Source organism: Pelophylax lessonae (assembly GCF_965119305.1).
Source record: "Pelophylax lessonae genome assembly, chromosome: 9".
Taxonomy (NCBI): Eukaryota; Metazoa; Chordata; class Amphibia; order Anura; family Ranidae; genus Pelophylax; species Pelophylax lessonae.
This window is the reverse complement of record NC_138776.1, coordinates 62051699-62069126: the sequence shown is the minus strand read 5'-3', so window position 1 is coordinate 62069126 and position 17428 is coordinate 62051699. Positions and strand designations below refer to the sequence as shown.

Sequence of the window (17428 nt, the reverse complement as noted above, 5' to 3'; positions counted from 1 at the left end):
GAAAGGTTTAGCACTGGGAAACGCTTTTTGAAAGATAAAAAGTGCATTTTATATACAAGTATATAGATCAGACCAAAATGAGGGACAAATGAGGAGGAAAGAGGGGCAGAGGGACTTTGTTCCAAATCAGGGAAAGTCCCTTGAATTCAGGGACAGTTGGGAATTATGAAGATGCATTTCAGGAAGTCAATGCTACATGAATCATCTGCCCTTACTCAAGATGGCCACGGCTAGAAATGCTAGGGGGGTGTTTTTCGTTGTGATTTCTCAACAAAAATAAAGCATGGAGACGTGGATGGATGGGGGGCTTAGGTTGAGGCCTGGTTCACACTGGTGCGGTGTGGAATTTGCAGCGATTACTGTGCTTTCCCACACCGCATCAAAATCACACCCTGTTCACAGTAACCGCTGCAAGTGCGTATGTTAAGTGAGACCCAATTCTGGTGCGACAACAAAAAAAAAAGGGTCCTACATGATTTTGGTGTGGATGCGGTGCGATTAGAGCCATACAAAATAAATTCCTTAAATCACACTGCTGCAGAATCGCATGTGATTTGAACAGGAATGCGGTGTGATTCCTGTTCAAATCACTTGCGGTTCCCACACCGCACCAGTTTAAACCTGGCCTTAATATTAAATATGAATTAAATTGTATTTTTGGTTTGTGGTGCTCAGATGCAGTGAATACCACAGGGGGACCTCTGGCAGTGCCATTTTAAGAGCATTATAGGCCCCCGGGCAACTCAGTGCACTGGGGCCCCCCCTACACAATCACCCACGTGAATAAAAATGCAAATTATGGATAAGGAGATATTTATTGGTACAGCAGTGCCAGGCTAATGACAGCTTCCAAGTTGGGCAGCTCGGTCCGGGGAATACATACACGGACAGGAGTCAGACCCAACTGTCCTGTGTGTGCCTGTTCCCGTGGAGGTTGACAGGCATTCCACGGCCCAAGTGGCCTGACAGCAGCGCAGGGCCGACAGGCGCTTGCCACCTGCTGAGTTCGGTGGTGGGATGCACACGGGAATTGGGACTAAAGCTTGGCTGGGGCTGGGTCGCTGGGCAGGTGGGGCCCCCCGGGCAAGTGGGCCCCCTGGCAACTGCCCAGCGTGCCCATTCGGTAAGATGGCCCTGACCTCTGGGGAATCAAAAATGGAGAAGGATCTGGGAGTCTTGGTAAAGGATAGACTTAGCAACAGCATGCAATGTCAAGCTGCAGCTGCCAAAGTCGGCAGAATATTAGCATGCATAAAGAAAGGGATGTATTCCAGAGATAAGACTATAATCCTTCCACTTTATAAAACTCTGGTCCGACCACATCTGGAGTATTCTGTCCAGTTCTGGTCGCCAGTCCTCAGGAGGGATGTGTTGGAGCTGGAGAGAGTCCAGAGAAGGGCAACTAAACTGATTAGGGGATTGGAGGACCTTAATTATGAAGAGATCGCTTAATTTATTCTCCCTGGAGAAGAGAGGCCTGAGGGGGGACATGATAGCAATTTACAAATACCTCAACGGTGATCTGAGCAAAGAAAAAAACTATTCAGTCGCAAGGAATGCATGAGGACACGGGGCCATACAATGCAATTAGAGGAGAAGCGTTTTAACCTCAGGCTACACAGGGGGTTCTTTACAGTAAAGGCTATAAGAGTGTGGAATTCTCTGCCACAAATGGTGGTAACTGCGAAGAGAATGGCTATGTTTAAAAGACTCTTAGACGTACATCTCAAGGATCAAAACATTCAGGGCTATGAGAAATGATTACGGCCACACACACCTACACAGGTTGAACTGGATGGACTATTGTCTTTAGTCAGCCTCAACTACTATGTAACAATGTAATTCTTTTTATTACAATGGCATCTGAAAGTCTGTGGGATAGATTATGCAGCAAGTAAACATGTTGTCCCTGAAGTTAATGTGTTAAAAGCAGAAAAGATGGGCATCACAGTTTGTTGCATATGAGGCTGCATAGCCACAGAGCGGTCAGGGTGCCCATGCTGATCAGTGTCTACAGTCAAAAGTGCCTACAAAAAGGCATGTGAGCATCAGGAATGGAAGAAGGCCTGGTCTGATGAACCACATTTTATATACATCATGTGGATGGCTGGGTGTGTGGAAGAGATGGCACCAGTATGCAGTATGGGGGGGGGGGGGGGGGGTGAAGAAGCAGCACAAGGAAAAAGTCAGCTGTGTTGGTGTGCTCATGTGCCATCAAGGAGCATGCTGATAGCAGGAGAGAGCAGAGTGACATAGAGATGAGCTCATGTGTCAGTTGCTTCTCTTTCGTTGTCCATCCATTGGCTGGGGGAGGGACAAGACCTGTAAGTGCTACTTAAAGTGAAACTTTAGTCAGAAAATAAGGTCCTGCTAGACCCCATCATACTATCCCCTTTTCCAGATATAGATATGTAAAACATTTCAAATAAGTGCATATGCTGTTTAAAATGCAGTAATACACTGTCTCACTCTGCTCTGCACATACTCAGTTGCTCTCCATTTGTCACTGTGCCTAAAATCAGAGCCACTAGAGGCCTATCTGCTGACAGCCTAAAGATTTACTGCTGCTCAAAGGCTCTGGGCTTAGGGAAAATGGCAGCCCCCAGCAAGAAGCAATGCTGGAGGCAATTTACAGTACACACTAAATTTGGTAGCATAATTATAATTATTTTAAGCCACTGCCTTGGAGGACCAAGGCATGAGGCCTGAGCAGTGAAGATGCAAAGAGAGCCACGAGGCTGTTTTGTTGCATTGATGGTGAGAACACCTTGTGCATACTTGCCAACTGTCCCTTTTTTCCTGGGACAGTCCTTGCAAATAGGAGCCTGTCCCAGGTCATTTATATTGTCCCGGGAAGCGCCTGTTAATCGGGCTGCCCATAAATGTTATGCAGAAGTAGTGCAGCTGAATGGGAGAATCAGAGGTGTAACTAGAACCTTCAGGGCCCTGATGCAAGAAACCATGAAGGGCCCCCCAGACCCCTGGCCGGGGCCCTTACCTTCAAGCCCAGGGCTCTTCCCACTAATCCTGGGGCTCTTTAGACTCGTTGCATGGCCTTTTATTATGGTCCCGCAGCAGGATTCTTTCACAAGTTCTGCAGTGGGCCCCCTTCCTGCAATCTTGGGGCCTCCCCACAGTGGTGCAATGCCAGGGTCCGGTCACAAGTGTGACCTTTGCGATCCTGGAAGTTCACCCACTGGTTTGCTACCGGGCCCCCTGGAGCATGGGGCCCGGTAGCGATTGCAACCCCTGCAACCCCTGTAGTTACGCCCCTGGGGAGAATTATTCCAACTCTGCTACTGTGGCCTTAAGTTTGAAATTCCCTTTTTTATTTCCTCAAATTCCCTCTATATTGAGTAGACTCTATAATCTGATAAATAGGCGAGATAAATTATGAAGAGTGGGCGGAGCTTCAGGGAAGTGGGTGTGGTAATTGATAGCTGTGCTGCAAAGTGTCCCTGGAATTTTTTTTTAAATGTTGGCAACTATGCCTGGGTGGGAAACTATTCAAGTGTGAACTTTTTGCTTTGTTTTAAATAAAACTAGGCAGGAAAAGCCCTGAAACGTACTTCTGGCGTGGAATAAAGTCACTGTTTGGCGCTACTAATGAGATACAAATTCCCCAACTTGTCACAATATATAAACAGTTTTTTAAAACACATTAATGAGATCATTCATATGTGATTTCCCTTTATAAATAAATGCCATTATAAAAATAAAAATATATATAAATGCCAAGCAGAGACTCATATATCCTAATTTAAATTCCAGACGATAAATCTCACTTCTCTCGCTGTAACCACAAGCTGATTTGCTGTAGTAGGTGCAAAATAAGACGCAACAAAAGGCAAGAAAACACAGCATTTTTACAAAGCAATAGTGCAGGAATGAGGCAGTCTATCTGTCTGTGAAGGGACATAAATAGATGTGAAAGTGAATATAAATAAGCCTGGCTGGAAAGTGAATATAAACTATATAGCCATAGAAAGCGCAGAGGTAATGTCTCTCCGTGTAGAAATACATTCAGGAGTGTCTTCCTGTAATAAGATAGAAAAATAATCCTTGGAAGAGTAACCTTAATCAAAATATCATGCATACAAATAAAAATTGAAAAAACCTCATAAAAACAGCATATCACTGCCGGTGAAAGCGGCGAGGTAATATCCCTGACTGCAGGTAACTAATAATAATGATGTAAATGTAGAAATATTAAAGCTGCTGGAGGGGTCCAATTCAGTGGAGATTCACACGCTACATGGGGGATCACTGCTGCTACGTGACCGCAATGTAATGTGACAGAACAAGCAATGTTCCGCCGGAGACAGGCGGCGCTTTTCACAGGACACTTTTTTTTTTTTTTATCAAGCAATACATCTTGTAAAAATGTTATCTTGGTTTATAAGTTGAGTGATTTCCCTGGTGTTCAAAGCTGGATTCCAGGCAGATAATAAAATACAGGTTTTTTTATTCATGACAAAGTATATCATTAAATGTATTTTCTCTGTCGCTCATTGACAGACGTAGTCCTCTTTGATTCACATCAATTGGGTTATGCTGCCTCCGCAGGAGTAGGACTAGGCAGAAAGAAAAACGTTCTGGCTCCACCCTAGGGGCAGTCCCAGAGGGTATATCCTCTTCCTGTCTGCTACAGGGAATCAGTTTTTTTCTGTCTAGTCAGGAGTAAGGATCTAAGGGTCGGGATCCCCCGTTCCCTGTTAAGGCGCATTCTACTCGGGCGCTTAGAGTTTCCTGGACCTTCCGCCTTTAGGCGTCAGTGGTTCAGGTTTTCAAGGCGACTGTTTGGTCGTCGGTTCATACCTTTACAATATTGTATAAGGTTTATGTGATGGCATCGTCAGATGCCTCTTCTGGCCGCAAGGTTCCTGCAGGCCGCTGTTTGAGGAGACTGTTGGTCTACCTCGAGGGTTTGTTGGGTAGGTCTCATCTGTTTGCTCGATGAGTCCTTTGATACTTCTGGTTGGCTCCGGTTGGGCCTTCTAGATTGGATTTTGATTTCTGTCAATCCCACCCCTCATTTGTGGCACTGCTTCTGGATGTCCCAATTCATGTGAATCAAAGAGGACTACGTCTGTCAATGAGCGACAGAGAAAATTGGATTTTTGTAAGATCTTACCGTAAAATCCTTTTCTCTTAGCTCATTGACAGACGTAGTACCCGCCCCTCTATCATTGAGTTGGGTTGGGTTGGGTTAAATTCTCTGACACTGCTGTATAACAGAACTGATTCCCTGTAGCAGACAGGAAGAGGACATACCCTCTGGGACTGCCCCTAGGGTGGAGCCAGAACGTTTTTCTTTCTGCCTAGTCCTACTCCTGCGGAGGCAGCATAACCCAATTGATGTGAATCAAAGAGGACTACATCTGTCAATGAGCTAAGAGAAAAGGATTTTACGGTAAGATCTTACAAAAATCCAATTTTAAATGCAACTGGTGTAAATACATAAATTCTCTTGTAATCTCAGATACAGCAGTATATTCAGACTGGGAGAGGGAGGAGTGTGCTAGTAGCTAATCAGGTGCATTCAAAAGCACCGGCTAAGATCATGCTGACAGGAGGAGAGAGCAGAGAGATGGCTTTATCTGTCACTTGCTGCAACGTTACTGCCCAACCACAGTTGGGGGCGAGGATAAAAGAAGTGCAGATGTGCCGATTGCAGCGCATCACACTGTTTTTTTTTTTTTTTGTGACATTTCATTTCTATTGGTTGCAGAGCAGCCTGAGGCAGTGTCTTGCAGCGGGACTGCGATGGGATAGCCAACCAACGCAGTCCTACCACACCTGGTGTGAACAGGCACCAAGACCACTGACCCCGGCTTTCTGTTTCAGGGTGGCTCCTTTCTCTTGCAGCATCCTATGGAGTCACTTTTGCATGCAGGGTCAAGAGTTGTCTCTCCCAATAGAAAATGCATCAATAGAAAAACACAGCCACAAAGCCTAGGATGGCAAGGCACTTCCCTGCTCCTCCCTTTCCCTTCTTCAAGCTGACAAACTGACTCCAGCCTGCATTGTCCACTGTTAAGGCCCCTTCCCCACAGGGGAGTCCATCCGCGAACTCAGTTTTTCTCAGCAGGGGATCGATCCACCGATTCCCCGCTGAGCAGGCGGATGGGCAGCTCTGTCTCCGCGCTGTGTGCGGAGACAGAGCTGTCAGGTCCCGCTGTTCTCTATGGGGGAATCAGATGGGAACGGACCGTCTATCCCATCCAGTCCAATCCGCTGGACAGATGGAAAATAGGGTTTCCATCTGTCCAAATTTGACGGATCGGATGTCAGCAGACATGTCTCCGCTGACATCAGATGCCCCATAGAGGTGCATGGGGCATCTGTTCAGATCCGCCTGAAAAACGGACAGGCGGATCTGAACAGTCTGCCTGTGTGAAAGGGGCCTAACTCTTTTCTGTGAAGACCAGAAGTTCAGGGAAGCAGCACTGAGAAGGCAGGGTCCAGCAGCATTGACAGTTGTAAACTGCAGATGCTGGAGTAAGAATTTTAAAGGAGAAGTAAAGCCGAAGCTCATTTGGCTGTACTTCTCCTATGAATCACAGGAGTGCAGTGCGTTCTCCACTCCTGTGACCCATTTTCAGCAGACAGCAGGCTGATATCTATTTATGCAGAGAAGACACAGACAAAGCCCCCTCTCCTCTATGGGTGGTCAGATGTAAACAGATTGCCTGTCCGTTTACAGCCAACTGCCATCTGATCCACCAGACAAATGGGGAATGGATCCCCACCCATCTGTTTTTAGTGGTTTGGATCGGATGTCGGCGGCCATTGACATCTGCCGCTCCATAGAGAACAGAATGCGTTAAAAAGAGGGGTTTAGTTAGCACACATTTGCAAATGCATGTGTAAGCTGCAGGGCCACTCCACGGCTCCCTGTATTACCTGCAGTCCTAACTCCTGTAAATTTTATGAGAGTCTCCACAGTGGAAGCACATGCATTCTAATGAATAGATAGGGAGCGGGTGGGCCTGGAGGTAGCCCAACCCTCCTTAAAGGCACTTGGGGGCACAATGGACTCCCAGCACATAGCACAATGGCATCCAGTGTGTCCCCTCACCAGTATATATCAATAACAAACAAAATGGCCCCTGCCCCCACCTATAACTGGCCTTCACAGCAAGGAGAACATGGAAAGCCAGCGCAAGCAAGACAAAGAAAAATTCCCAGCTCAACTCGCCAACCAAATTAACCTGTCTAACAGTATGTGATAAAAACCGGGGTTTACTTAGCACACATTTGCAAACGCATGTGAAAGCTGCTGGGCCACTTCCCGGAACCCTGTATTACCTGCAGTCCTAACTCCTGTAAATCTACGAGAGTCTCCACAGTAAAAGCACATGCATCGGTCCGCCCGTGTAAAAGGATCCCAAATTCTCACTTGTTGGGTCTGGGAGAGTTGAGTATTTTACAAGTATATAAAGGTCTCCTGCTCTGATGGAGTTATTTCAACAGTTAAATGTATAACTATGCAAGGTAAAGGTATTTCTACTCAAGATGGAGGTTTATCTCTCAATGGCACCAGATGTTCTTTTTTTTACCTTATCTTTAAGTATGTGTTATGTGGCGCCCTTCTTTAGCTACGGCCATTTAGCAATCAGATTCCAGCTCTTATTTTCCAGTCTGATTATAAGATCTCTATATCTAATCTTCATTTCAGGCTCATGTGAAGGACCCTTTGACACTGTGTTTGATTGGATAAGGAAGGAGAGAAACCAGTTTGGAGAGATGGTAGTCCGATACAATACGTACTTCTTCCGGAATAGCTGGTACTGGATGTATGAGAACAGAAATAACAGAACACGGTATGGAGATCCCCTGGCGGTTTCCACTGGTTGGCAAGGAATACCCACACAGAATATTGACGCCTTTGTACATGTCTGGACCTGGACCAGGGATGACTGTTACTTCTTCAAAGGTATGCCAGACATCTTTTTTTCTTGTTCAATCTATTTTTTGATTTTTGTAAGCAGATACAATTTTGAACTTTAAATGGCAAGTGAGATAAACAAAGTACAATTACCATAGGCTAACAGGTCTATAGAGCAGGGTACAAAGAATCCATATTAGACAAATCAGACAGGGTATTTAAAATAATAAAGACAATCCAAATGGAAGGTTCAGATAGGTGGTAGACAGGGTCCGCATACAAGAAGAAGGGAATAGGTATTGGAATGAAAAAAAGGGGGGGGGGGAGGAGCCTGAAAAAAAATATGCTGCCATAATGGCAGGTGCAGAAGGGCAGAGTATAAATTGTGGACAGACCGGGCTACCTTCTGAAAGATTCTGATCAAATCCCACAGGGAGAGAGCAAGATGTCCAGAGTTGCCAGACAGTCTGGAACTTCTTGAATTGATCACTGAGTTGTGTTTCTATTTTTTCATGCAGGAGAATTGCATCAATCCTAGACTTAAGCCCCGTACACACGCACAGATTGTTGGCCAACCGATCGGCCGTCTTTTGTCCAGTGTTGTTGTGTTGGTTGAAATGTGCTCTAGACTTGCACTGGACTTTTGTTGGCCAACAAAAACCAACTTCAGAAGTGATGACATGTGATGGTTGACTTTCCCTGTGTTTTTTCTTCTCTGAGCATGCCCAGTCTTGCTCATCTGATTTTTGTCTGCCGCAATCTGTACTGACTGAGGAACAATCGGCCGTTCTTTGTTGGCCAACAAAAATTTTATAGTCTGCACACCAGATTTTTTTCGGCCGAAAATTCGCAGTTGGTTGTCGGAAGCATCATAATAACAAGCCTACAATCGGCAGATCGGACGTTGGCCGACAATTTACCGCCAACAATCTGTGCGTGTGTACGGGGCTTTAGTTTAGCTTAGAGAGAGGGTGGGCTTATTCCAGGCCTAGCAATCGTCTTTTTAGCTGCCGTAAGGGCATGGTAAAAAAGCTTAAAAGTGTACTTGACTATGCCTGGGGCTTGAGATTCAAAAGAAAGTTCAGAGATCATCTGGAAAAAAACATTTCAAAAGTGGTGTACTACAGGACAATACCGGACTTTTTTTTTTTTTTTATCTGGCTACATAATCTAGAAATAACTGCAATTGCTATAAATATCCTTTATTAGTACAGGATGGTTGTATTTACGGTCTGTGTCGAAGGGCTTTTGTTTGCTTCTTTTCTGGCCATACAGGTCTATGGGAATAGAACAGCACCAAAATGCTGAGATCTCATCCTCTGGGGCTAAACGCCCAGTGTACATGAGAATTATGTAAATGAAAATAACATACCAATGAAATAAAATAAGGAATGATACATATGTAACGGGACACATCTACAAAATACCTTGTTAACTTTTGCATGGCTTAATTCTCCATCAGCTTCCACCAACTTGGTTTCCATACAAAGTCAAGTTTTGAAGTATTTCACATAGCAATGACATTTAGGCTGGGTTCACATGTGTGCGGCAACAGGTTTGTGCCTGGGGTCCCAAACACGCACAGGACCCTTTTAAAATCTGCTCCGCCGCCGCCCCCGACCTGTGTGAACCGGCTCCATTGAGAGCGGGAAACTAGCATCCAATTCGCTAATATGTGAACCCAGCCTTACTGGGAAAAAATACTGTACTGCTGTTTTGGATTAGCAGACATTTTAGTTAAGAGCAGAACTGCAGTACACTTTAGAATAAATGTTTCCAGATTCTCATAATGAAATCAAGGGATACCCCACTGACCAAGACCACTTTCAACAACATACCCAAAAAAAAAAAAATCACACCATCATTTGTATCTGCACCAACAAAATTACACCTCCATTTTTTTTCTGATTCATTTGTTTTATTACGAATTTTCACAACAGAACAACACATAGATCAAAAGCCATAAAATGGCACTGGTCAAAAACAATGATAACGACAAAAATGTAGTCAGGTCATACAAAAATAGAAATGTGGCTACAGAGTCGTAACATTAATAGAAATATAGAAACAACAACCAGGGTGTGTTCATGCACCTCCATTTTTAAACAAACCAGTAAATTGTCACAAACTTTTGAAAGAAAAGGCAGACATTTAGGGCATAGAGACTTAAATTTCAGAAAAGAGGCACAAATATACATGTGCATAGTATGAAAGGGACGTCTTGAAGGTACAGTATTAAGAAAAATGTGGGACACATGGCGTGCCACCCGGCGGTGCGGCCAATGAGGTAAGGTGGGTGGGAGTAAAATCAGTCCTAGCAAAGAAACAGTAAAACACTTTCAATCATGAATTAAACAACACAAATTTGAAGCTTTCCAGGCATGCAGCAAGTTTGTTTTCCCATCCAGGTAAGCACATTACAGTCCAAAAGCTCAAGTGCAACACATGCATCCCTGTTATAAAATCCAATTTTGTGTTCCACCACTGGGCTCATCCAGAGGAAACTAGAAGTTTGCTCACTGAGTTCCCACATGGAGTTTCACATCACAGACCCGTACTCATGGCCTGGGATGCAGAAAAGTGATGGGTCGGCCAGTAGCACAGCACATGAGCCACTGATTTATGAGGTTTGAACTGCCAAGTAGATTCCAATACAGCTCCAAGGCTGGGGACTCCATTTATTACATCCAGGGACAGCCTCTTAAAATTGGGGCATGCTCGCAGAAATTGGGGACGTCTGATCAGCTTACTTTAAAGAGATCCTGTCACCACATCTAGCAAGATCTCATAATCACTAATAAGTGTGCAACCTGCACAAATTTAACTACAGTGTCCCTACCTGCTGCAGCAATTCATGTAGCCTAATGGCTGGTACAAGCAATGAGATTATCAGACGAATGATCATCCGAATTGTTTGCATGCTAGTCTCATATTGAAAACGAAGAGGTTACTAAAGTTATGAAAATTCTCGTACGACAGAACAAAAATTCAGAAGTGATGTAACATATTGTATTTGTATTGTATTTTTGGATGAAAACTGTACTGATTAACCACTTGACCTCCAGAAGATTTACCCTTCTTCATGACCAGCCATTTTTTGCGATACAGCACTTTTTAGAAGGGCCACTGCCAAATTAGAGAGGCGAGCCATCAGGGAAGCCGCATCCAAAGAGGCACCACAGATGACCAGTTGGTCCGCCAGCTCAGCAAAGGCAGAGTGGAGCTGTTCTCCCTCCAGGTCATGGGGTAGGAGCTTAGCCCACTTGGTCAGAGTTTGCGACACCAGAGCAATGGTAAATATGGGCCTCATTGCCGAAACAGCTAAGGTGTACATAGTGTGGGCCACAGCCTCCGCCTTCCGTTCAGCCGGGTCCTTAAAGGCCAGGGACTCTTCAACTGGAATCATGGTTGCCTTGTTTAATCTGGAAATCGGGGGGTTCACCACCGGTGGCCCAGTCCACTTTTTAAGAAGGGACTCTTCATAGGGGTAACGCCTAGTAAAACGCTTAGGAACCAGATGTGGAGGAATCATCCTCACTATCAAAGAATTCTAGGCGCGTGGTTGCAAACCCAGAAGGGTGACCCATGTCTGCGGTGGCCAAAACAGATTCAGGATCTGATGAAACAAATGAGGCAGGGGAAAGGCGGGAGGCGCTTTTTGCTAGCCCCTTGCCTGCAAGCCGCCTCCACCCGGGACACAAGGGACTCCAGTACCTCAGTCAGTGCATGGATGGATGGTTGGGACCCAGAGGGCCCCGCAGCCTCAGAGAGGGGATCAGGTGGGGAAATGGGATCCAAAGACTCCATGAGTCACCAGGGGGGCCCCACAAAAACGTGTAACACACTGCTAAGGGACAACCCCCACCACGCTGGCAGCACCACCCAGTCGCCAAGCACAAGGCACAGAGCGATCCTCAGGAGAGAGGGAGTGGACCCCACCAAACTCACCACCTGCCGACACAGGCATCTGCAACCACCAGGAGAATCTGCACTACATGTGCAGCAATCAGGAAGCTAAATGATCCAGGGGTCAGCACCAGGGGATAAGGAAGGGCTCCTACCGCCGAAATTGCCGCCCATAGGGTTCCACTGTCATGGCCTCCGCTATATGCAATGGCAAACCCCAAGAAAATGGCCGCCAGACTACACAAAAATGGCCACCGTGTATAGGAATACACAGGCTACAACAAAATGGTGGCACCACGTGGCATACAGTGACCCAGAATTGGGAGACCAGGCCTCAGGACAGATTCAGGCAGGATGGGGGGCCCTGGCAGGAGCCCCCACCAGGTACAACCCTCTCCTGCACAATTGATTGTCCGGTCGCCAGTGGCGCAACCCCTCCGGCCCGCATCTGGCAGTTACTAAGCTGCCCCCACCCCAGAAAAGTGGCCACACCACCCAAAATAAAACCAAATACATCCCCAGCGTATGTGGAGGGGGGGCACGATGAGAGACTTGGCAAGGGGGGGGTGCCTGTGTGAAGGAGGGGAACCCGGGGACTGACCGTCCTAAGGAGGGGCCCACGTCCAGCCCCAAAACCTTCCAGGGGTAAAGGGGGGACAGCTACTCACCATACTAGGAACCAGGCGGGCACCGCTTCAGACAGACCCTCTTCTCCATCAAAATGGGAGGGCTGTCAGCCAGGAGGAACACTGTGACTCAGGCTGAGGCCAGGTCGTATGTGACCTCGCAGGATGTTTAATTTGCAAGGCCAGCCCCCGTCCAGTGGGGCTATGTCGCTGCTGACCTACCATGGAGCTGCAGCCTGCGCGCGCTTGCTGGTCAGACTGGGGTGACCACTGGATCTAGATTTTCCAGCCCTGTCGCCCAGTCCGGCAGTTGATAGTAGATCTCACTGTAAAAATCCAGGAGGAAAACATTTTCTATCTAAAAAATGTTGCCAGGACCAAAGATCCCAGCAAGGAACTAGGTCCTTATTCCTGACTAGGCAGAAAAAAACCTGAGTGGCTATAGCAGGAAGAGGGAGTATACCCCCTGGGAATGTCCATGGGCGTAGCCAGAAGTTTTTACTGCCTAGTGTCCTACTCCTGTAGGGGCAGCATAACCCAATGGTCAAGAATGACAGGAGCTGTGTCCAACGATGAACGAAAGAGAAAATCAAATTTCTTCATCAGTTTAGGCCAATATGTATTCTGCTACATACTTTTTGTAAAAAAAAAACCCAATAAGGGTATATTGGTTGGTTTGCACAAAAGTTATAGCATCTATAAATTTTGGGATATTTTAATTTATTTATTTATTTTTTACTAGTTATGGCGGAAATCAGCATCCTATAGCGGGACTGCGATATTGCGGCGGAGAAATCGGACACCTAATTGACACTTTTTGGGGACCAGTGACACTAATACAGTGATCAGTGCTAAAAAATATGCACTGTCACTGTACTGACACTGGCTGGGAAGGGGTTAACAGGGTGATCAAAGAGTTAACTAAGTGCCTAGCCTGTGCTTACTCACTGTGTGGGAGGTGATTTTACTAGGGCAGTGATGGCGAACCTTGGCACCCCAGATGTTTTGGAACTACATTTCCCAAGATGCTCAACTACACAACAGAGTTCATAAGCATCATGGGAAATGTAGTTCCAAAAACATCTGGGGTGCCAAAGTTCACCATCACTGCTTTGCAGGAACAAAGTATCTCTTCTGACAGAAAGGCATTTTGCCTTGTTTTACATAAGCAGACTGCTGTTCTTCCTGTGTAATCGGTGGGTGCCGGCAAACATCGAGTCTGTGGTACCTGCCACTGGGCTCCTGCTGTGTGTGATCAAAGTGGAAGCAGGTGGCCGGCGGTGCGCACGCGCACTCTCCAGACCCAGAAGTGTCAGATTAAATACTAGATATATGTACGGTGGGCAGTCCGCAAGGGGTTACACGAAAATCATACAATCTGGTATGGTGCGAGAAAAATTTGCTTGTCCGAACGGATAATAATGGCTGAACTGTGGTGATCAGCTCTCGAAATCTGTGTACTAACGATCAGATTATCGTAGATCACTTCAAAAGAGGTATTTTTCATCTGATCTTCTAATCGTGTGTACGGGGCTTAAGCAGACTTAACAGTGCTACTCAACTTTCAAAAATTCAACATTTCTTAACCACTTCCGCACTGCTCACTAGAGCTCTACTGCGGCAAAGTGGCTCGATAACGCCTGGCGACGTAGACCTACGTCGCAAGACATTTCCCTCTCGCTCCCGCTGTATTCAGTCACAGCGGGAGTCGGGCCAGGGGAGGAGCAGCGGCGGTTAAAATGTCAAAGCCTCAGAATTCCGTGCCACCCACAGCAGCTTCACTCTCACTTTCCCGATCTGTATACTGGTTTTAAGTCATTGCAACCATAAACAGCCAAGTAACTAGCATTCCTGAAAGGAGGCCAGAAATGGCAGCCTCTGTATTTCTCTTAGGAAAGGTTTACTGTAAGGGGTTAAATTACACTATGTCTTTAATGTACTGGAAATAAGATGCTTTTGTGTATCTGTAAGCATCATCCAGTTCTGTTTTATATAGCCTGGTTTGTATCTTGCAACTGCAGGTCATTTGACCAATGTTACATATCATAGTGTTATAATGTGAATTGCTGGTGGAATCCCTAGTCCACAGAAGCTCTTTGTTATCTATTATAAAAGACATTGTATGAGAACTAGGAGTCAATGTTGGCTGCTCTGAGAGCAGTATCAAATTATAACCTTTGATGTGTTAACAGGAACTCAGTACTGGCGATATGATGGTGAAAATGATAAGGCCTACGCTGTGGATGCTCAGGGAAGGACCTACCCCAGACTCATCTCCGAGGGCTTTCCTGGAATTCCCAGCCCCATCAATGCTGCATATTTTGATAGAAGAACTCAACATATATATTTTTTTAAGGACTTTCAGGTGAGAGTCAACTTCCATATTTCTCTCATATTGTCAGCTGTTCGTTGGTCAACATGATGTACCTTTCACTATGTGGGGTTTTCCATCTTTTCCAATTACAAGTTGTTCACTAGATGGTACCACGCCTGTCAGTTCTGTGTCATTACTTCCCTGAGATTAGTGCTGGAAATACCATAAGGAACAGTAGACGCTATTACATATTTTTTGGTCCTGCCCAAAATTAGACCAATATTGGCAATAGGTACACAGACTCACTCATCAATTCACTGATGTCTCGGTCCCGGATGATCCTGCCTTCTTCCTCCTCCCTGTAAAGACCTACAAAAAAAAAATCGGTCCTTCGCACTGACTTAATGCCGCCAAAGCCTGTATCGCCCTTAAATTGAAGGATCCAAACCCTCCTTCCATCTCAATTGAGCTCAACAAAGTTGAGGATGTTAACAAGCTGGAAGATTTGGTCCTCACCGCCCAGCATTTGCAGGAGCAATATACGAAAACATGGTCCTACTGGAACATGTTCATCTATTCTGAGAAAGTCCCTTCTAGATGTCTGGGGATTGAATTCTCTCAGCCTTCACTTTATCTGTGAGTCCTCCAGCATGATATTCCTCACCTCCACTCTACTTTTTTTTTTATTTCTTTTTTCCCTTTCACTCTCCTCCTCCCATCTACTCTTCTGTCTTATTCTGTCTTTTCTCACTTTTTCTGCTCTCTTGACCCTCCCTTCTCCCTCCTAGAAAATTGGGTGCCCAATTGAGCTTGTAATATGACTGGTAACAGACAGTACTGGAACTTGGAGACGTCCTTCTCTCTTACGATCACCGTGGCTTATAGCCATTTCCCAGGTTACTCTCCTCTCTGTTAGGTTTGTTCTTTTCATTAGCTGGTCCTTTTCATATTCGAAAACGCCTCCCTTATTGGCATACGTTATTTGACACTCATTAGGTATTCTTGCACTTTATAAACATTTTCCATGTGCCTTTATCTTATATGATGCTTGACCTGTTATGAGGCGTTGTTGGTATTTTATCATGTACTGCTTTCTTGGATACTTATTTGTATAATTAAAGAATTTAAGAAAACCTTCAAACCCCAGTCCACATAAACCAGCATCATTTGGCAGCTATGGGGTAAAGATCTTAAAGATGATATTTAGATCACTGGACTCTTATAGATCCGCTCATATTCTTTGTATGTTACATTGAGCAGAAATCTTACTTATTTTTTAACTCATTCACAGGTGTACGCCTTTGACATCAACAGAAACCGCATTGCTCCAAATTTCCCTAAGAGAATTGTTGACCTCTTCCCAGCAGTTGTAAAGAATAACCACCCAATGGGTCACCTGGATGCTGCATATTATTCATACACCCACAACTCCCTCTTTCTATTTAAAGGGAAGGACTTCTGGAAAGTGCTTGGCGATAAAGACAGGAGATCAAACCCCTCCCTGCCCCAGAATGGAGTGCTGCCACGCCGAGCGATATCTGAGCAATGGTTTGATATATGTAGCGTGCACACGTCACTTCTGAGGCTGTAACCCTGGAGTATTAGACTGTGCAATGCTGGGAAAGAACGACAAGTGGGGATTTACACTCCACACATTCTACTACAGGAAAACTGAGAATTATTTATAATCTGGACATCATCCTGCAGCTGCTGATGAACTTCCGGCATGAATAGCCAGCAAGAAGAGCAGGCACTTACAGTTGCTTAGTAGCTAAAACAGTGATGGTTACTTCCGAAAAAAAGCCCACCAAAATCTCTAAATCTTCTTGTGGTTGGCTTGGGCAGTTTGGTCCATTGATGGGTCTTCATTACTGCAAGAATTCAGACAGAGCTCCCTCCCAGCCCTAGTGCTCATCTGAAGTCCTCAAGTCCCATTAATTACTAAACTGCTCAGCTGATTTTTATATTCTCCTATCGAACGATTTAACTACTTATTGGCTATCGCCTCATTAGCAGCACATTGACTGGATACAAGAACAGCTGAACTGCTTAGTAGCGATTTAGAACAACTTTATTTATTCCATATGTAAGTCTGTAATAGAAAGCAGACAAGCATGTGCTTTTGGAAGACGTTATGAGGCTGAGTTGAGCACCAAGTTACTAAAGACTGCAAAGTACAAAAAATACTGCATCATTTGTTATGTTTCTATATTTTTTATGCTGTGTGTGAACTGCTAGTACTTCTTAAAGAATGATCCCAGTGGTGTTTAAGTTAAGGCTTATTTGGTTAGGGGTCCAGGTCTGGAGCAATGCGTTTAAATATTTTGGTTAGCGCGTTTATAACTTGTTTGTACTTCTGCTATAGGGCAATTATGCAAATTGTTTAAAATGGAAAAAAAAAGGAAAAAAGGGTTCAGAGGTACCGTAACATAATTGGCTGTTAAGCCCCGTACACACGCAACCGATCGTCCGTCTTTTGTCCAGAGTTGTGTTTTGTTGGGTGGAATGTGCCTAGACTGCACACGAATTTTTTCACCCAACAAAATTCTACTTCAGAAGTGATGTCATGTGTTGGTTTGTTTTCTTTGTGTTCTTTCTTCATTGAGCATGCCCAGACTTGCTCATCAGATTTTTCCCTGTCAAAATCTGTACTGACTGCACGAAAATCGGCCGTTGTGTTTACGGCCAACA

At 45.2% G+C, this 17428-nt stretch overlaps 1 protein-coding gene across 1 annotated transcript in view; it reads left to right on the top strand.

Annotated features, from left to right (window-relative positions):
- MMP21 (matrix metallopeptidase 21) overlaps positions 1–16492 on the top strand; it is a 41414-nt gene extending 24922 nt beyond the window's left edge. Inside the window, exons 5-7 of the mRNA XM_082269374.1 lie at positions 7682–7939; positions 14616–14788; positions 16029–16492. Coding sequence (XP_082125500.1) covers positions 7682–7939; positions 14616–14788; positions 16029–16328 — 731 coding nt within the window. The 3' untranslated portion in view covers positions 16329–16492. The remainder of the gene's footprint in view (positions 1–7681; positions 7940–14615; positions 14789–16028) is intronic.
- The last annotated feature ends 936 nt before the right edge of the window (positions 16493–17428 follow it).